The sequence below is a fragment of the Trachemys scripta genome, chromosome 7, assembly GCF_013100865.1.
Source record: "Trachemys scripta elegans isolate TJP31775 chromosome 7, CAS_Tse_1.0, whole genome shotgun sequence".
Lineage (NCBI taxonomy): Eukaryota > Metazoa > Chordata > Testudines > Emydidae > Trachemys > Trachemys scripta.
The window spans coordinates 28,028,630-28,050,804 of NC_048304.1; the positions used below are offsets into that span (position 1 = coordinate 28,028,630).

The following is a 22,175-nucleotide window of genomic DNA, read 5'->3' on the forward strand; positions in this document are numbered from 1 at the left end:
GCATAGCGTACAATTATAATAAAAGATATGTCCAAAAAAAATCCCATTGTAACTTCTCATTACAAGATACATGTTTTACTTTGCAAACTAAAAAAAAAACTTGTATTAGTGAATATGGGGTTACTATAAAGAAAATACTTAATTTTAACTGCTCTAGTGAAGCTGGTTTGGAAGAGAAAGTAATCAGAAATTTATCATTGCTTTAAAATTGAATAATTGTTTTTATCAACAAGGTGACATGTATAACTACATATTTGCCTGAAAGGGTTAGCAATTCACTGAAAAGATAAGAGCTTAAATCTGAGGCCTATGATGTCAAACCTCTTTGTGAGAAGGTACTAAAAACTCTTTTCTTAGAATGCTGCATAACTGTGTGAGCAAACATATCCCTGAAATAACTATAATTGCTGTCTGTTGTAGGAGAAAACTGACATAGAAGGTACCTTATTTGTGTACAGAAGGTAAGTTATACAAAAATCCTTTACTGTAATATGTAACTATTAAGTTTAGATTTTGTCACAGTAGGCTTTTCAGCTAATTCTGATATTTGACCAGAAATTCACCTCCAACTGCCTGTTTTAAAAATAAATTTAGCAGCTAGGCATATAACTCTTCAAAAAGCACGTACACAACTTTTCAGTAACAATCTTGAAGAAAATAAATGAATAAAACGAAGAGAGAGAATCATAGAAATGGAAGTCGTAATTAGGTTGCTTTGTTAATAATTTTGGTAATAAAGCATCATTCGCTAATGTATTCCTGAGTGCTTTAAATGACCCAAGTGATGATGTTTCCTCTAACTTCCATAGTCCAGAAATTATGAATTATATAATTTATATTTTTTTCCAAACCTCTCTTAAAATAGTTTCCAGTGCATGGGTCTGCCATTTTCCACTGGTTGTGATACAGATGGTATGTGTGCAGCTTTTGGCTTTTTGATTTGTTCAACAGGTGACTTTGAGAGAAATGTCCCAATATTTCCTTAATGAGAAATAGCATGTAAATATCACCAAAGAGTCATCTTAAACCAAAGGCAAATCACTAATTTAACAATGAATTACTGCTCCATTATATGCAAGAAATGTGAATGGAGAACTAATCTATCCATCCTGAGACAGGCAGCAACCTGCTTCATATTACTAGTATTTCTTTTGTCCGTAGCACTGTGAGGTTCTGAATGTCCATTGAGCTCCATTCCTATAATCACTTGAGCAAATGCTTAATTTCACTACATGAGTAGTCCTGTTGATTTCAATGGGACCTGCTTGCAGTAGTAAAATTAAGCATGTGCGTAAATCTTGTAATCAAGTATGTTCAGCGCCTCTCAGGAGGCTCTCAGCACCCTGCATTATTGGGCCCTTAGTGAATGTGGCCATGATGTTGATGAAATCTATACAGCTAATCACATCTGATTATAATGTAGCAAATTTTTGTTTGTGGTTGTGTATTTTTCCTCAGGGTATCCGCACAATATGACCAGAAAAAAGTCATCTTGCGGCTATGTTCCCATAAGTGTTAAAAGGCATAGCTGAGCATAAGGATATATTATCATCTAATAATTTAAGAGGAAACAAATATGAAATTGTTTTGTTTTGACCTTCAAGTGTTTGCTTGCTTTTTTTCCAAAGCTAGACTCTAAAGCAAGTCTTACACAGAATATTTAGAAGTTAAATGTTGTTATGCTTGTCAAAGCAATTTTTCTATATATTCATTTTCTTTTAGGAACTATTTTGAGGTCTGGGGAAAAAAACTCTCCCTTTATGAGGCAAGTTGGGGTGCTTTTGGATCCTCTCTGAATATATTCCCTGCTCTTTTAATAATACTCAACTCTTAATGAAGTTGTGTCTATTTAAGGTAGAGGTAAATTTTGCCAACTGAGTTTTTTTTAAGAGAAAATATAAACATTCTTTTCCAGCTGATAAAATCTCATAAGCCAGCAAAGGTCTTTCCAGAAGACTTTAGGAAACTAGCATTTGCAATACCAGTTTAACCAATAAGACTATCTAATCCAATATCCTGTCTGGTAGTGCCCAATTCCTCTGAATCTCCTGGTAGGTACAAGAAACATATGAGAGAAGCGTCTTCCTAATTCCAGGCAGAAAGGGTCTGATCCCAAAGCCCAATTAAATCAATGTGTTTCCATTGACTTCAATTATCTATGGACAAGGCCCTTAGTGACTGTCCTATCCCATGAAACATAAGAGGTCTAAACCCACAAGACCCTGATCTTACGACGACTCATTGCCCAGTCTTACCTTTATACACTCTGGGTACGTCTGTACTTACTTCCTGGTCCGGATGTAAGCGATTGAGCTTCTGGGATCGATTTATCGCGTCTTGTCTAGACGCGATAAATTGATCCCGGATCGATCCCGGAAGTGCTTGCCGTCGACACCGGTACTCCAGGTCAGCGAGAGGAGTACGCAGCATCGACGGGGGAGCCTGCCTGCCACGTCTGGACCTGCGGTAAGTTCGGACTAAGGTACTTCGAATTCAGCTACGTTATTAACGTAGCTGAATTTGCGTACCTTAGTCCGAAGTGGGGGGTTAGTGTGGACCAGGCCTCTGAGTAGTTGCATTGACTTCAAAGGTACTTCACAGTACATAAGATTCAATATGTGCATAAGTCTTTTCAGGATTGTAATTTTTAATAATGGATGTCATCTGTAGTTAAATCCTGTTCTGAATACTTATTAAACCTCTTGGCCTCAATAATATCTTGAAGTCCAAGTTCAGCAAGTTAAAATTATAAATTGTATATGTAAAATTATAACATTTTAAAAAGCAAAATTTAAACTGAAGTATTTTCTTCAATCAGTTTTAATTTTGCTGCTTTTTAATTTAATTGAGTCTTCTCTTCTAGTAAGATGAGGAATATTTTTAAATTTGTTACTGCTATGATTTTCACTGTTTTGCTCACCAAAGGGGTCAGTTTTATCCATTCTTGCCATTACTTATGAAAACTAGAAACTTTTCCCACATAGATCACTTTAGATCATGTAAAGTACTTCTAACTATTAAAGTATCTTTTTTTGTTTTTGTTTACTCATCTTTGACTATTTGTTATGCTGTAGAAATTCATTTGAACCTATAAAATGTTTTCTTATGTGCATAGGCTTGGTTTTATATTGCATGATGTATTTGCTTTGGTGTATTTTCATGTAAACATGATTACATAACTAGTAACTATGTATAAACTAGATATATTTACTGGTTTCTGCATTTATAAACTTATCTGTCTATCTTGATAAAGTTTCATGTGACGGAAAGGAATAGAGTATTAGTAATGCTTGGTTGAACTGCATAACAGTTTGTCATAAAAATATATTGTGAAGGTGGCTATTTTAACTAAGCACATATGGCATTACAAATTATACTCTTAATCCATGCTTTGTTTTGGCATTTGAAAGCATAGACATGTGATAATATTTTTGCTTTAGTAAAAACTTGATATACATTTAACAAATGACTCTATTCTCAATGAAACAACAGGTCAGCTTCTCCCTACTATGGTTTTACGATTGTGAATCGACTGAATATGCACAACCTAGTTGAGCCAGTAAATAAAGACTTGGAATTTCAACTGCATGAACCTTTTCTTCTTTACAGAAACGCTAGCTGTGAGTATAGGTGTTTTAAAAATCTATTATATAGAAGTTCAAACTGTCTTCTGATGTAGGCCACTTTCAGGTTCTGTGATCTAATGGTCTGTTTCAAGCATAATGTAATATGTCAGATTCTAATGAAATGTCTGCGGCTATTTCCTTGTCTGTGCTACTTGATTTAATACAGTTATGTGTAGTTTTACCTTGCACATTACCTTGAAGTTGCTGTTTATTTTAACCGTTTTTATCAATGTAGGGGCACTATACATAGTTTGATATTCATCCTGTTAGATCATAAGTCAACCTTTTATTTTAGAAAAGGGATCACATATACAGGGTGGTATGTCGTATGCAAAATGGAATTAAAGTTTTCTGAAACTTTGTAGAACAATTCCGCTGCATCTGGTTATTTCTTATGTGTAAAACTTTAAACTTAAAAATAAAATAAAAATGTGACTGTGGCTTCTGATTTTATATGGTTTTAGTTTTTCACTGTCTTATTTTGCAAGTGGAAGGTGAGAGTATAGTCAGCTGCGTCATGGAAATGAGACTGCTTGTGGTGGGAACTGCTCAACTCAGGGGACGGAGCTTCTTTTCTTTACATTAGGATACAGTGGACTCATGTTTATACATTCCCTCTCGACACACATGTACAGAAATATATTATACCCTTTAACCATGCAAGGAAAACATTGAGCTTGAGCCTACGTAATAATATGCAGTATTATTAGGTGAAGTTTTATAATTCTCCATTCAGTGATTTTCCTTTGAGCCACAGAGAGCTGACCCCTTTAACCATCTCTCTCTGAGTCCAGCAGTGTTTGCTTAGCTCCATCCAGATCAATTTCTAAGTCTAAATACTAGAGCAGAGAGAGCTACATCTTGGCTTTATATTACATATGATTCTAGTTTCTTCTTCACCTCCCCTTCCTTTTCCCTTCCCGTTTCAGTTTTTGAGTTTTGGATTTGCTTCCTCACTTTTCCCTCACATATGTAAATTTCTTAAAACGTTTAGCTTCTCCCCTCCTATAAGAGAGGCAAATGTAGCAGACACAATCTTGAGTATCAAATCTGGGCTCCTCTGTATTATATCTTTCCAATTAAAAACAGTCAGTGGCAACACTTTCTGGAGCACAATCCTTCAGCTTGTATAAATTCACTACATGGGTAGGTAAACAGTGATTTTTGGTTAGGGGGCTGGGAAACAAAAGAGGGGTGTATTTCTCCTTCTTGCCTCAGCATCAGTGTATTTCCATTTCAGGTGTTATACCCATAGTGCATTCAATTAACAACAGAAAGAGTTTACAGCCGGCATTAATGCCTATTCTGTAAAGGTTTCAGCAGAAATGCTGCCAAGAAAGCCTTTGTCAATGTTAAACCATATTGTGATCATATTCAGAGGAAGGACTGCTAGTTGGGGAGAGAAAAATTACCTCTTATACTGTATAAAAATTGCGTTGTTAGAGGCCTACTGTACATAGGAAGTACAGTAGCTTTAGATTTTGCACAAAGAATCCGTTTATGATGGTTAATTAGGAGTTGTATGAGTAAATTGTCCTGTTGAGATTTCTGAACTTCCAGAATTTCCCTGACGTGCAAACTTCAAAGAAAACATAATATATGGAGATGTCAGGTTTTAAAAGAATACTGTTTCATAGAAAGAGTAAACCAGATAACCCCTTTGTTAAAGAAATAAAATGAGTGGGCTGTATCTGAAGAGCCTTGAGTTAGTAAGTTGTATTTTAGAGGGAGATCATTCATGACTGTTGCCTTAAATTCTTTTCCTCCTTTCAAGGTGCAACTATGTAGTAGCCCATTATCTTATCTTTGTGATAGGCTTTTTCTCTTACTTGAGGTCAAACAAATCGTGGGAATAATACTGCTCTGAAAGGAGAGTCTGCCCTTTTTCTTATACAGGTAGTTGGTTGCTTTGAGAAACTCCTGTGCAATTTCAAAGTCATTTGGAAAAGTAAGCATTATTTCCAGTATAATATAGTTGAGACAACAGTTTTGTTAGCTCCTAATTACAAGTTATGGGGCTACAGAGTAGAACTATAGAACTTATAAATATATTAGTTTACTGCATTTAGGAATGAAATTGAGGATTACAGGGATTAGGGGAGTGGGTGGGGAAAATTCTGGTCTCTCTATATATGCAAATTTCTCTACCCCACTCTCATCCTCATGGATTATGTTATGGAAAATCAGCCTCTTGTTCTTCCCTTCATGTTAGTAAAATTTAACAGCTCTAAAGAGGGAATATTTAAACATTTGTGCATTTTTTATCAAGTCAGCCAAGCATGATCACTAGAAATAATTTAGTATTGCTGCCTTTTCAGGGACTCACTTTTAAAATCCTGAACTGGCCTAATTACATACTCCCTTTGTTTTAGTTACTTTTTCACTGAATTTGATGAGGTCCATACATTGAGCACTTTTAAGCTAAAGGAAGGTACATTTCAAAATAGACAAGAAGCAGGTTCATTTATGAAACCCACTGTTGTAGTCTAAGTTAATGATAACTTTGTGCTCAATGTAATGAGGAAATCTTGTACTGATTATTCTGCTTCCTGAGCTGATGGGCTGGGAATGCCTCGTATTTCTCAAGAACTCCTAAAACCTCAGCCTATATCATGGCCACCAAAGCTGCTCCACATTTCTGATCCTGAAAGGAGTTTATCTGTTTCATTTATCATAAGAAATGTGGTCCTGCTGTGAGCTAGGGTTTGCACTTCCCTAGGGACATAGAGCAAGGGGTAAAAGATGGCAAAATAATTTCCTTTCACTAAGTTAAATGTTGATTTTAAAAAGTACCATATCAGTAACACTTTTAAAACACAGCAAAAACTGTGAAGGCAGTGGAATTGCAAAGTTCTTCACCGTGCCCTGCCATTATGCCTTGACCTGAAATAATCATTGGGGATAAGAGGTACCAGTTCAGTCTGTGACACCTCTGTTGAGACTGCCAGCATGGGAACTCCTTGAGTGATACAAATATCTATCGATTATGAACTGGATTGGTCTCATGTCAGCCACAAAGTAGCCCTCAGATGATTATTTTTATGCTGGCTGCTTTTGACAGGTAACTTGCCTGGCTGGCGGGGATAGTAGAAAAGATTTGCTTGTCAGGCTTTTTTGTAGTCCACACATTTCATAAAGCCCCCAAGGGTTATGACTTGCTTGCGCATTTTTCCTATGGCAGAATTGCTATGACTAGTTTATTGTGCATTAGAGCTGATTTGTAGCTACTGCAAAACAAAAACCTCAGATATATTGCCATATTCATCTGATGGTACAAATGGCCTTTAATGTTTTTAGTATTGGACTAATAAAAATGTTTCCTATTAAGTTGTTTAGATTTGTAATTAGAATTGAATACTAATCTGTTAGAGCGGTCTGTTTCTTCAGCAGTATTTTTTTTGAATACTCTGCATATGTCTGAAAAACATTTTTGTTGCACACAAATTTATTAATTGGACAGTTATATTCTCTTTCATGGGTTGTATTGTCATGAGGATGAACTAAGTGACCTAATATGTTTTTTTTTCATATAACTTCCGTTTTTCTAGTTTTTCATTTCATTTTTTCCTCTCATTTAATTTGTTTAGTCTTTAATGAGATCATTTATCCATTGTATCTGTCTCTGTGTGGTGTGTTACATGTACATTTTATTCTTTAAAGGTATTTGTTTTAGAACTCTACTATTTCTCTTTTTATATTCTTGAGTTAGGAAGATACATAGAAAAACTTTTTCCTATTTCAAATAATGATGTTTTGAGAAAACAAATGTAGGATTAAGACAGATTGTTTGCATCCTAGAACAGTACCAAAAACTCTTTAATCATTAGTGAGGCAAGTCACTGTCAGCTTCAAAAGTTGTATATAATACAGCTTTGAAATTCTAACTCTTTATCCATAATGTATCAGATCTCTCTGCTACAGAAATGACAACTTATGATGACTTAAGATCTTATTTGACATTATACCAATTAAGGTGATATCTTGGTAGAGTGGAATTATTACTAGACTAGATAACAAAAAGAAATATTCCATCTCTGTTTTAGGAAGTAGTGAATTTAATGGAGAAAGCATGAGAATGATCCCAAGTGTGAGAAGTAGAGTTATCCAATTTCTTCTAGTCTTTGACACATTTTGAATTTATCTTAAGATTTTTCCTATGGAAAAAAAAATCTTTCCATTGTCTCTGCCGGTGTGCATATTATACTGTCTCCTAGTACAGTCTATATATGTATGGGACTGAATATATATTGGTCAGAAAATATGTAACGTGGCAAAACTGTTTATATTTCCCCACTCCCGGTAGTGTTTGTTTGTTGCTGCTTGCATTGTGGTCACTTGTCAATTTCCCTTAATCTTTTTAGACATAAGGTGACTTATAGTTCATGCTGTTTGAGAAGTTTCCTTTTTTTCCCTCAAGAAGCATTTGAATCACACTGATAGCATCAAAACCAACCTTTTAAATGTATGTTTACGGTTGTCCCAGAATTTTGGTTAAAATCATACATTATGAGCTTTTTACAGAATTTCACACCCCATGATTTCTCGTCCCTTCATTTATACTGGTGGAAGTACATAGAGCAACAATATTATGCATTTGTAGTTTGAAACGTTCATTGTGTAGTTGAAGTCAGATCTTAACTTCATTTAAAATATGTGCCAGATAATGATTGCTCTGCAGTAATATTCTCAACAAGTTTAGTCTGCTTTACAGTGAAAGAAAATGAGTTGAACATTTTAAACAGTAATAAACTTACCTCTAAAAGTTTGCAAGAAGTATGCTTCTAATTCTGTTTCACTTATAATTTTCCCTTTGTATCTGAGGTCTTTTTCTTGATGTAGAGGTTTTTTAATCAAATCTAGTTCACTAGATAGGTCAGGAGAATTAATTTCCATGGTGCTGAAAAGATAGATGCTAAACATAAACTTTTAATATTAAGAAGAGAAGAAATATGGTACTGTGGTGTTTCCTTGCCTTAGTTCTCTGCTTGCCCTTTCCCAGTTCAAGGGTAGGAAAGCTAATGCAACAGAGAAGGTGGATCCTTGGGGGGTGGGGGTTTGCACTGATATTCAAAATGAAATCTGAACTACAAGCTGCTGTCTTCTTTGCTTGTCATTTAATGACCTTTTAAAGCTTAAAAAGTACATTCTGTATCCAGAACACTAAAAACCAAATTAGTTGTTTCATTTCACAAGATTTACAAAAAAATAAGTTGCATAATTGCTTTTAGTGCTGTGTGTCTTAGCCTTAAGACACTGTCCCATTATCATTCATATCAGCAATGTATCCAGCATAACATGTCTCCATGATTGCTGAAGGAGAATGGATCTAGAGCAACTGCATTAGCTCAACCTACTGGTCCAAGATAAGGAGGTAGCTGCTTGTTGCCACTTTTATAGAGAGAAGAGGTAAAATACAAGTGGGGCTTTTTGTTGTGGTTTGGTTTGGTTTTTTGAGAGGGGAAAGGGCATTCGATAGAGTTCAAGTTGAGGATAGTAAGAATAGTATGGTCTTTGAGACGGTGTTTTAACAGCAGTGACTTTCCTATTCTGGGTCACTGTTGTAAAGTAGTAATCCATGTTGTGGCTGAGTAAGGAAACTTGATTTGTCTCCGAGCAAATCCATTAACACTTGGCTTTTACGTGTAAGTTGGGTAAAGGATTTAGCACACACTACTAGTAAATCTGGAATACTATTTAGACTAGAGAATGTCTTTTCTGATCAGGTTAATTCATTTAATTTTTCTCTGGGACAACAGATTAAATAATTGTGTTAGGAGTTTGTTTCCCTGATTATCCTCAGTTTGTTCTAACCAACTGCCAAGAAGAAAGGTGCATGTTTCCTTTATTGTCCTTGAGTGCTGTGTTTTGAGGTTCCACACTTCACTGAGATGATATCTCTTTTTTGCTTTCATGTGAAATATAGAATGTTTTCCGGCAGCTGTTGTTAGGTCTTGTTTTATGTGATATTGGTTTTTCTGCAATTTTTCCTGATTAAAAACAATGGAATATGATACAAATATATTTCTCAAAGCCTTCATCCTGGAACTATAGTATTGTGCTCGTTTGGCAGGATAAACTCACCTTTCATAGCAATTTTTATTAATTTTTTTTCTTCTTTTTAAGCACATTTTGCTAAGTTATAATGGTTCAGAAAGAATGTAACAAAATAACCATGGAACAAAAAATACTGCATAGAAATTTTAGCCGGGCATTTTAATCTCACATTAGAATTAAATTAAAGATAACCAAATCTGAGTTGACAAATCAGGAATAAGTTATAATGTGGCCCAGGAATTATGCTAATTATGTTAAAGACAGTGTGAATATGCAAAATATAAATCTAACTGAAGATATTGGTTGATGGTGTGAAACAATGACAGCATTTCTGTCTTCTCACTAAAGACGTTGCTCAGCTTTCAGTAAATTTAAAATAAAAATAGAGGAAAAGCTTTAGTAGCGTGACATCAGTGGAAAAACTGGAGCAACACAATAATGGATTAGGACATAATTTACTACTTTATGTTCAATACCATTTAAACTAATTCAGCAATTGTGTCCATTCTGAGTGAAAATGAAATCAAATATTTTCTTGTTGCGCTAGGAAGAAAAGCAATTGTACACTTGGTGCCTCAGCAGATGACACTGATACCGTTGAATAGTGAAACTAGGTAATCTCTCACACAGAATTTTTAAAGAGATGCATAGTCTTTACAATAAATCCCACTAATCACAAGCAAATAATTTTGTGTTCAATTAGCCTGGATGTAATCAATGTAATAGAAAGGAGCCTTTACTGCTCCTTTCATTCGGGGCACATTTAGCAGGATTTTAATATAACCAGGAGAGAGTGCATCAGTTTACAAGGAATTAGTAAACACTCAATAATTTTGGTGCATCTGGTAAAAGGATTGTTAAGCAATGTCTTATATGTGCAACAATAAAATGCAGTAGTTTGCATATCAAACATGAACATACAATTCGAAACATGTTCAAAAATCAAATTTTAATATTAAATATTTATGTATAAAACATCTGATTTTGTGCTGTTAAAAAGCGAGAGGGAAAGTGAGTACCATAATTTCTGAAAGTGTCTGAAATCCGTATAGAATAGGTATCTTGTTAGTAAACCTTGTAAATAGTTTGGTAATCTGTTTTCCATCATAAATGACACTGACAGGCTTTCATGGTAACTCCCTATGACTCCTTGCCAGCAGCACAGAATGAAACATTATGATATGTTGGTAGACAGAGCAGATTTGGGATGCATTTCTGGTCTTGTGCTGGTCTGTTTCTGGCAGAATTGAGTGTTACTGTTATCATTTTCCTCCATTAAGCTATCATTATAGGTTCCTTATCTTTATTTCTCTAGCAAACATGCTTTTGAAGAATTTTTTTTCCTGTTGGCAGGTCTTCTGATAATGGAGTGGGGAAGGGGAAGATGCTTGTTTTATAATGCTAAATTATGCTACAGAATGGATTCCTGCTAAGGGAGAAATGGTTTAAAATGAAACCAAGCTTTTATAATGTTAAGCTGGCAGCTCAGATAGTTGTTTGGGGTTTTTTTTTTAAATTCTTTCTCAATTGTAAGGTTTTTTTCATAATATTTTTTTGCATGTATGAAGGCTCTCTTTACTGGCTCAGTTTCTGGCAATAGTATATTTCTTCAATTCAGTCATCTTGATTTTATGATTGAAGAAGGTTGTTGCCTGTCATCCATGCTGCAGATCCTAAACTTTGGGCCTCTTGCATGCTTTTTAATAAATTCCAAAGATTAGACCTAGAAAATTATATTTCAGTTTGCCTTAAACTGTATGTATGTTAGAATGCGAGTACAGTAGGTCAATCTACTTTGGTTGTGTGACACAAACCAGGAAGATTTTAGTTCGCGCCAGTAGCATCCACACTGAAGAGTTACAGCGCAGCACTTTAAGCACTGCTATTCACATTACAGAGGCTTAGTAAGTTACGGTTGATAAATTAAGTTTTCTGGATACCCATTGAGCTCTGATACGAAATTATTTTGGCCTATCTTAGTATGAATTTCAGTTTGAGAATTTTTTCCTTTTGAATGTGAAGGATAGTTTAACCAAATAGTGGCTCAGACATCATATAAATCTTAACAAGAACTGCAATATAAAGATAGTGGATTTTTTTTTTTAATGTTTTTATTTTTATAAAGCAACTTCTCAGATGCTTGTGGCATGTAATAGGATTTAATGGAGATGGACATGTGAATAATGTATTTTGTGGTGTTTTTGATGAAGTGGAAAACTGCATTACCACCTTTGATAGGTGGAATCTTTTACTCACATGTAGTGAGGTCAAGGGCCCCTTTTATGAGGTCGAAATTTTAGAAGCTAGTATCCTTTCTGTGACATACAATAAATAAATGGAAACATTTTTGTTGCTTTCAGTATGGAACTGCTTCCAATTAAGGCTAGAGATAAATGTTATTGACAAACTCAATAAAACAATCTTCCAACCCAGGAATCTGTTCACTACCTGTTTGCATTCCATTTGTTGGCTATGAGTATCTGGTAAACAAATGCATTAAGTACAACTAGAAAATCCAAATACAATTCTTCTAATAAACCAAATCTCCATTAGGTGTGTTCCATTTGCAAATTACAATATCTAAAAACTTGGCAAGGATATCTTTCAGAGAAATAGCTTATTTCAATAGAATACAGAAATATTTCTAATCTTGAAAGATTTTAATGGGTTACTGAAATGATTCTGTCCAGAATCATGAAAAAGGTCTTTGTCTGTTTTGAAGAACCCCTCACTGTTTGTGTTACTGAACTTTACAATGACCCTGTGAATTGATATTTTTCTGTTTAACTGTAATTCAGTTGCAGTGTACTTTAGCTAAAGTATTACTGTAGTTCATACACTTGGCAGATGCTTTGAGCCATCGCTTGGAAAGACCATCTTTCCAAAGGCATGGGTTTCTTTCTGACTGTTCCATCGAGGGTGGAATGAAATATTATTTTTGAAAATTACTCCATTTCACTTGGTGTAACTTTCAACTCCATGTGATTTAGAACCTGATTCAGCCAAGTTTTAGTTGTACTGATCTCATGATGAAAATTAAGCATATACTTAATGCCTTGCTGAATCGGAGCCTTCATGACCTCAGCTAATCTATGCTTACTAAATGTTAGGAGTAGAGTCTACCATGGACCTAGCATGAAGTAGATCTGTAAACATAAGACTGGTACGACTGGAATTTCAGGGCTGCCTCCCTTGCGCACAGTTACATTTCCAGTGGGGAGAGTTTTAGATGAGTGAAGGTGCCAAAAAAGACTAAAGCTTAATTACCACACTGGAGTTGAAGTCTCATTAAGGCAGTTTTATGTGTGACTTAAACTATTACTGATCTCTAAGCAACAAACTGAAATAGTTCATGGTTTTATTTACAAATATTAACTGGACTAGAACTACATAAGTGCTAGATGCTCTTGATGATTTCATGATTGTTAAGCTGTAACATTTGGAAGATGTATAGTACTTGCAAAACTAAAGTCATTTTGTGAATGAAAAATTATTTTAATTTTTTGTACATTTTAAGGTGCCCAATTAAATGTAATTTCCTAGCCTAACTGATTTTGTTGTTTTTCATGCCGCTTCTGCACACACTAGTATTCCTAATTACCTGCTAAATGATACTCATTCATGCATAGGATAGATGAGTGGAGATTGATTGTAATCTGTGTATTTTAGTGCTAGTGGGCTGCTACTCTGAGCTGTTTTATTACCACATGATTTTTGACAGTTTTGTCTTGTTTTCTTTTTATGTTTTCAAGTGTCTATTTACAGTATCTGGTTTTATGACAAGAATGACTGTCATCGAATAGCAAAACTCATGGCTAAGTAAGTACCTCGTTTTTTATTTTTCCCCTCCAATGTCACTTACGTAATGTTCTCTCAATTTTTACTGTGAAATATGCTTTTTATATTTAACATTTTTAAAATCAAAACTTTGATATTCTCACTACTTCTCTTTAACTTTTTGTAATAGCTAAATCTTTAATTCACATTAGAACTTAGAGCATCAGAAGTCTTTCAAAAATGTTAAGTTCTTATAAATACTTGAGGTAAAACAAGACAAAATCAATAACTTGCCACCCTTCCCCATGCCCATCTCCCCAAAAATATGTGCACATGTGTTCTGGGTTGTTTATATATTTTATACAACCCTGCCTGAAATAACATCAGGGTAACCTAGATGGCAAAATATCCACACAGACAAAAAGGAGTCCAACAAATAAGTTGAGATGATTAACAACTTGAACAGTGAATGCATTTAATTACCAGACCAAAAAAGTGAAGATTTTTGTGTTGCCTGTTAGTTCTGTAGTTTTTGAGTTTATTTTTTTCCTATCTAGAAGCCAAGGGATGAGGGAAATGGGTGTAATCACTGGTGATTGGAGAAAGGTGTGGGGCTGACTGGTGAGAGTGAGTGGAATTATGAACTGTTAAGAGGGTTTCTTTGTCAGAGTCCAGAAATTTGCTGGAAGATGGGTAGGAAGGCCCATGTAAAGCTGGCTACCTCATCTCGTTCTACAATTTTTAATCTTCATTGTTTAATTTACTAATATGTTTTTGCATTCTAACTAGAGTAAATGTTCAGCAGTTTTCACAATACTGCAAACAGGTGACTAGTGTTAAACTCATATAGTACTGAAGTTGGTAATTACTAATCTTGATACAGTTTGCCTAAAGTTGAGGAAAGTGGTGGTAAGCAACTAGAATGGAACAAAGTAACAAAAACAGTTCCTCCTTTAAAGCCGGATGTAAACATTGTGCGGAGTGAAATAGCAAAATAGAATTTAAAAAACTTGTCCAGCCAGCTTAGCATCAAAAGAGTGTTTTTTTATCACATTTGTATTGGTTTGGTCAAAAATTCGTAATCCGGTCCTGAAAAAGCAAGTAAGTTGGTAAAACCATACAGATACCAACTTTTATTAATAGAAGGACAGATTCAAGAGACTGTTAGTTGATTGGGGGTCTCGATAGCTGTGGTCTTACCTTACAGAACTGCAAGCTTTTCATTTTGGACACTATATGTGCCTTTTTATATTTGAAGAATAAATATGCTTCAGTGAACCACATAATATGAATTTTGTTTTTTCTAGGGTTATCAAGTGATTAAAAAAATTAATTGTGATTAATCGCACCATTAAACAATAATAGAATACCATTTATATAAATATTTGTGGGTGTTTTCTACAATTTCAAATATATTAATTTCATTTACAACACAGAATACAAAGTGTACAGTGCTCACTTTATATTTATTTTTATTACAAATATTTGCACTTTAAAAAAATAGTATATTTCAATTCACCTAATACAAGTACTGTAGTGCAGTCTCTTTATCGTGAAAGTTGAACTTACAAATGTAGAATTATGTACAAAAAATAACTGCATTCAAAAATAAAACAATGTAAAACTTTAGAACCTACAAGTCCACTCAGTCCTACTTCAGCCAATCGCTCAGACGAACAAGTTTGGTTACAATTTGCAGGAGATAATGCTGCCCACGTCTTATTTACAGTGTCACATGAAAGTGAGAAAAGGCATTCGCATGGCACTATTGTAGCCGGTGTCACAAGGTATTTACTTGCCAGATGCGCTAAAGATTCATATATCCCTTCATGCTTCAACCACCATTCGATAATGATCCAAAGCAGAGTGGCCAACACATGTTCACTTTCATCATCTGAGTCAGATGACACCAGCAGAATGTTGATTTTCTTTTTTGGTGGTTCGGGTTCTGTAGTTTCTGCATCGGAGTGTTACTCTTTTAAGACTTCTGAAAGCATGCTCCACACCTTGATCCTTCTCAGGTTTTGGAAGGCACTTCAGATTCTTAAACCTTGGGTCGAGTGCTGTAGCTATCCTTAGAAATCTCACACTGGTACCTTCTTTGCGTTTTGTCAAATCGGCTGTGAAAGTGTTCTTAAAATGAACATGTGCTGGATCATCATCCAAGACTGCTACAACGTGAAATGTATGGCAGAAAAAACAGAACAGGAGATATACAATTCTCCCCCAAGGAGTTCAGTCACAAGTTTGTTTAATGCATTATTTTTTTTAATGAGCATCATCAGCATGGTAGCATGTCCTCTGGAATGGTGGCCAAAATATGAAGGGGCATATGAATGTTTAGCATATCTGGCATGTAAATACCTTGCAACGCCGACTACAACAGTGCCATGCGAACGCCTGTTCTCACTTTCAGGTGACGTAAATAAGAAGCAGTCAGCAGTATCTCCCATAAATGTAAACAAACTTGTTTATCTTAGCAATTGGCTGAACAAGAAGTAGGACGGAGTAGACTTGTAGGCTCTAAAGTTTTACATTGTTTTGTTTTTGAGAGCAGTTATGTAACAAACAAAAAAAATCTACATTTGTAAGTTACACTTTCACAATAAACAGATTGCACTACAGTATTTGTAGGTACTATTTCTTTCATTTATAATTTTTATTATAAATATTTGCACTGTAAAAATGATAAAGTGAGCACTGTAAACTTTGTATCCTGTGTTGTAATAGAAATCAATATATTTGAAAATGTAGGAAAAAATCCAAAAATATTGAATAAATTTAAATTGGTATTCTATTGTTTAACAGTGCAATTAATCACAGTTAATTTTTTTGAGTTAATCACGTGATTTAATTGCGATTAATTGACAGCCCTAGTTTTTTTCATTTAATAAAACCTCCAATGAGATTTTTTTTTTTTTTTTTTTTTTGGAGCTATGAAAAATCACAACCCTGATTTCAGTTAGAGTAAAACTAAAGATCTGATCGAAAGCCCATTGAAGGCAGTGGAAGGAAGAAGATATTATTGGTGAGATTTTTGGATACCTGTCCAATATTTTATTAGAACTTCTATCTTAATTTCTTAAAGACACAAAACAGAGGGAGAAATTACTGCCCTTCGACCCTCCGTTTTCAAATGGAGGGGTGAGAGGGACGAGTTTTCATAATACACACTTAAATTAAAATCCTGGTTAATGTCTTTGCGAAAGGGAGGGGAGAACTTTCAACTTCATGCTCTCCTTCTGCCTGCCCTCTCTAAGTTGCTTTCTCTGGCTGTGTGCTGGCTGTCTTTGAGCTTTGGCAATCCCTGTGCTGCCTGGATGCTTTAGTCAATAAACTTATTGTGCAGTGATCCCACTTCTAAGTTAATAGAGCTGTCACACACCAGCTGTTAAGATCCAAGTCATGAACGTTTGGAAAGTTACAGTAATATAGCTAATTCTTAAATAGGAGAGTAGAATTTACTTAATCCAAAAATATTCTTTCCACCTGTATTTTTTCTAAAGCGTCTCTTCTGATTGTCTGTAACTATTAAAAAACAGCTACAAAAGACTTCTAGCTTTAGATGACCTTCAAAATTTGTGTTTTTGCAAGAGTTTGCATCAATCTTTTTTTAATGTATATGTACGTATTATGTATAACGTATTGAAAAAACTTATTTGATATGGCATGTATAAAATACACATTTAATTTGATATGCACGTCTGATATATTTAGAGCATAACAAAACCTGAATATTAAAGAAAATTAAGGAATTGTAATTGTCCACTGCTGCGTTTTAACTATTGCTTTTATAGTTCAGCTGTGCTCTGGAAGCTCCTTTTTCTTTGATGTGAATGGTGTCAGGGAGATTTGCCCTTCGAGCATGCTCAGAAATTATTCTTTTTCAGTCAACCTTTTATTTAAAAGATTTCCCCCAACATAGCAAAGGCATTTGCTGCTGTTAAGGATTGTGTACCGGCAAAGTTTACAACTAAAGCTGGGTGGGTTTGTTTTTCTGTCTTTGGTAGCCCTCACTAAAAAACATGTATTTACAGTTTTGTAAGGTGGAAAAAATAACCCCGTCTCTTAAAACCCACCAATGACTGACCAAAATTTTCTCAAAACTCTGGGGTGGGGAAAATTAATTGGTTTTGGCTAAGGCTAAGCTTGAGAAGTAACTGCCCTAACGAGCTGGACAGGAACCAGATTTCCATTTAATGGGAAATTCTATATGTTCTTGAATGGAACGAGTGCTTCAAAATTTCCTGTGAAATGAAATTCCCTCCCCAAAATTGTTTTGAATTTTTTGATGAAATTATATTCCAATTTTAATGGGTTTTAATTTTTTTAAGTAAAAAGTTTCTAAACAGTCATTTCAAAACAAACTGATTGAAACAACGTTCCAAACATTTCACAGCAGAATGCTTCCATATTATCAAAATGTTTCATGTGGTGTTTTTTCAAAAATGAAAATTAGTAGAAATTGACGTGTCTCTATAAAATGTTTAGCTTTTGACCAATGGGCTTTTTCTGACAGAAAAATGTTCAGTCTGAAAACTCCCAACCAGCTCTAGCTGCCAGTATGAAATCAGATGATCTGAATCTTCTCTTTGCCCTCAACACAGTGCGCTTAGGCAGTGTTACTGTCCAAGGTTCACCCTGACGTCTCCTTTTATTAACTTATGTGACTTGGCTGTTCTTATTCCTTTTTCCTGCAAGACTTGTTGATTCATTACTTAGCTCTACTTTTGTCTGACTCTCCACTTCCTCCTGAGTTTGAAGCTACTGAAATCCATCTGCTCTGGTTGCCAGAGAGGTCAGCTGACTAGCTCTGTATCTCCATGTAGGGTTCTAGAACTAAACATGCTGTCATATGCTGTCTTGGACATAGAAATTGTATCATCCAAATCAGCAAATGTTATAACACTTAGAAAATATCTGGCAGAACAAATATATAAAACTAGGGGTTGGCATCCATATTATGCCTTTTAGTGAATGTATGTCTGCTAATGGGGAGAAATTTAAATGCAATATAACTAATGAAATGTAAGGCAATCCAGCAATTAAATGGGCAGTTTTTGTGTACCTGTACAATTAAATGGGTATAAAGCTGCCTTGGGTAACAAACTGGGAAAGAAACTGTGTTCTTCTGCCTCTTTCCTTGAACTGTATAGCCAGCTGTAATGTCTAACCTTACTTTGAAAGAGCTTTTCCAAAATCAAGTGAAACAAATTAGCTTAACTGATAAACCTTCCAGGGAAAACTTTTCAGATTTTTAAGCTTTCTTTTTAAAAATAAGAATTAAAAAGGTATACATAAATAGCATACTTACTGGACACTCTGTAAAATCAGCAGAAAGAGTTAACTTATCCTGGAACCCTTTATGACCTGAAAAAAACTGAAGGGTTGAATGATTGACATTTTCTGTGATTGTTATGATGGCACCTTTTGGCTTTCCCATCAGCCATTAGTTACACAGCATAAGATTTCTGAAGTGACATGCCAGCTCCTAAGCTCTACCCTGTCTACAATGCTTGTTTTTCTTGAAAGACTTTATTAATGCAGACTTTAAAAAAGGCTTTTAAAAGGTGTTGCGTTTACAATTTATTCTCTGAAGTAATGTATTTGTATAGCTATGTCTTATGAACTATTGAGAGTGAAAATGTATGCCACGTTTACTCTCCTCACATCACTGAAATGCATTCGCCATGTGCCTTCTCTTCTTGCACCTGCACTCCCTTAGATAGGGAGATAGGAGAGCGGGCTGTGAAAGGGCTAATGGTGTGATGAAGAACCAGCTATACCAGTACTAATGCATACGTGTACAGAGCTGCTTTATGGCAGTGGTTGCAGAGTTAAAGTATTATGTTGCTTGAATTTAGCCTTCCCACTAAAGATTTCATTATGTAAATACAGCTCTAGTGAATCTTGGATGCTGAAATGTTTCAGATGAAAGTTTTGGGGGGGTGATTGTTGTGGGTTTTTTTTTTTTTTATAGTTTAATGCTATAAACTCGATTTCCCTTCTAATTGTTGCTGATTACCAAAATATATGTAGGAGAATCTTTCTTCTAATAGGCCTGCTTTTCCTCCTGGTAGTCAGTAATGCCCCAGCTCAGTGTTTGACATCATATTTGCTTCCATTCCTACATGCAGTAAACACATTTTCTTGGTACAGTCTTTCACAGCCTAATACCAGTTGTACAACCTTTTAAATTATAAATATAAATCCCAGATGATAATTTTTGAGAACAGCAGCAGTTCTTCAAATGAGCTGGTTAGTCAATGTAACACACTAGTTGTTGTCCTCAATGACACAGAAAAACAACTATTTGAATATTCCTGCTATAATCCCGTGAAAACTGTTTCAGACGGAGCAGCTTTCCTATAACTTTCCTTTGTTACATATATCTTGTAATCCTCCTAAGAGGGCTGCTCAGGCCAAGGCAGTTATCGCATCTCTCTCTAAAAATACATCACCTAGTGAACGAACTCGTGTCATATCTTTTTAAAAAAATATTGATCTATGGTAGCCTTAACTTCAGTAGCTCACTTGCCTTTATGTCTGACCCTTAACATGTCTTCCCCCCCCCCCTGTGTTTAAGCAAAAAAAAATATTGAGGGGTAGGTTTACTGGGGATTAATGACTGGCTAGGAAGCATTGAGGGCTCAAGGCCAGTAAACCCAGTCGGTGTCATGCACTGAAGTAGTTATTGCTGCTAAAAATTGATATGAAGATTTTACAGTATTATGTTAATAATATTGCTGAATGCAGTGGTATTGTAGCAGTGTTGATCCCAGGATGTTAGAGAGACAAAGTGGGTGAAGTAATATCTTTTATTGTACCAACTGTTTGGGGAGAGAGACAAGCTTTCGAGCTTATACAGAGCTCCATGTATCTCTCTCCCCAACAGAAGTTGGTCCAACAAAAGATATTACCTCACCCACCTTGTCTCTCAAATAATATTGCTGTTATAAAATTACTAGGATAACATTTTAGTGGAGTCACTTCATGGTTGCATATCATGCCCCTCAGTCCCCTACATCCTGTTTTAAAATTGAAGATTGCAGATGTTTGCAAGGCTAGCAGGGAAGTGAGAAGTAGTGGGTCATAGGAGGACATCTCCTCTACAGCTGCAAGAAGCAGTGAGTGGGAGAACTGCAAGGAGGTCTGAAGGAAACCAGGAGCTCACTCTTTTCTCCAGAGGCTAGAGGGGAAGTTGGTGGCAGCCTGCTCTTATATCTCTGGCGCTGAAGAGTCTTTATAATGAGGCCATCCAGTGGCAGCCAGCTGCCTTCCCCAGTGCATGTGTTTTCACAGCAGGCCAGATCCTTAAGGGTATGTCTATGCTGCAGTTGGATGCCCATGCTAACTGACTCGGACTCAGGCTGTGTGGCAGTTTAATTGCGGTGTGCACGAACCTGAGCTTTGAGACTCTCCCACCTCTCGGGTCTTACAGCCCCGGTTCCAGCCCATGCCTGAACATCTACACCGATATTAAACAGCTCCTTAGTCCAAGCCCCATGAGCCCAAATCAGCTGGCATAAGCCAGCTGCAGGTTTTCAATTGTAGTGTAGACATACCCTAAGTGTAGCCAGGCACACATTTTATTTTGGTAGATGATGTGGCCAAAAATGGAGAGGCTGTGCATTAGTCAGTGAAGACCGAGGAACCATGCTACTCCGTTTACAATGCAATTCATGTGTTCTTTGTATAATCCATGTTTAGGTATCTACAAATTTATTTTATTGTAATGCAGAGGCAGTTCATATTGCAGAAAAATTTTGTGGGACACAGACTAGTGCAGTCTGGGTTGGATGGTAATAGTAAAATAGTCAAACTGTCAGATGGACTGTACAGATTTGGTCGCAAATGCATAGCTCTGATCAATTGATGTATTAGCTTTTTATTCACACAGTACAAAATGTCTTCATAAATGGTAGTGTATCCATTTACTGCTGCATTCTATATGACAGATTCTTTCCAAATAAAATTTCTTTGAAATCCAATTTCTTTTCCCTCTTCTCTTCCCCATTATAGAGTAGTACAACAAGAAGCTCAAAGATCGCAGCAAGTTTTACATGACAGAAAGAGTCCCAGCAGAACTAACGGTTGCAGTGAAAACAAACCCATTGATATCCTGGAAATGCTTAGCAAAGCCAAGGATGAATATGAACGAGTAAGGAAACTTGTGGGGAGGGAGGATTATCTATATTAGTAATGTAAAACTAGTCCAAGTACATCTGATTAAAGACCTAAGGTAGATCTCATTGAAATCAAATGGAGCTTTGCCTTTGCCTTCAGTGAGAGTTGGATCAGAGCGTAGTCGGGCAGTTTTGTACATAAGCATTATAACCTGTATCAGATTTCTTCAGTAATTCTTTACATTTCAAGTTAATTGCATTCACTTCTTGAGGTTCCTTTTTTCTTACAATAGCAGTTCTAAAGTGAGATGCTTAAGTAACACTTGTATTAAATTGTAGATTGAGGTTCCCACCAGAGGAGTACACTATATTTTTTTTAAGATCTAGTATTTCACATATAATTTTAAAACTGGACATTAGGAAATAAAAATTAAAGTTGTAATATTCTGATTTTGTTGTCTTTTCTGAAATTGAGATAAAAGTGATTAAACACACGATACAGTATTAGAATTATAGAATATCAGGTTGGAAGGGACCTCAGGAGATCATCTAGTCCATTCCCCTGCTCAAAGCAGGACCAATCCCCAACTAA

General features: G+C 35.6%; 1 protein-coding gene across 1 annotated transcript in view; it reads left to right on the plus strand.

Annotated features, from left to right (window-relative positions):
• DCP1A (decapping mRNA 1A) overlaps positions 1–22,175 on the plus strand; it is a 51,465-nt gene that overhangs the window by 1,449 nt on the left and 27,841 nt on the right. Inside the window, exons 2-5 of the mRNA XM_034776449.1 lie at positions 421–461; positions 3,493–3,620; positions 13,433–13,499; positions 21,480–21,618. Coding sequence (XP_034632340.1) covers positions 421–461; positions 3,493–3,620; positions 13,433–13,499; positions 21,480–21,618 — 375 coding nt within the window. The remainder of the gene's footprint in view (positions 1–420; positions 462–3,492; positions 3,621–13,432; positions 13,500–21,479; positions 21,619–22,175) is intronic.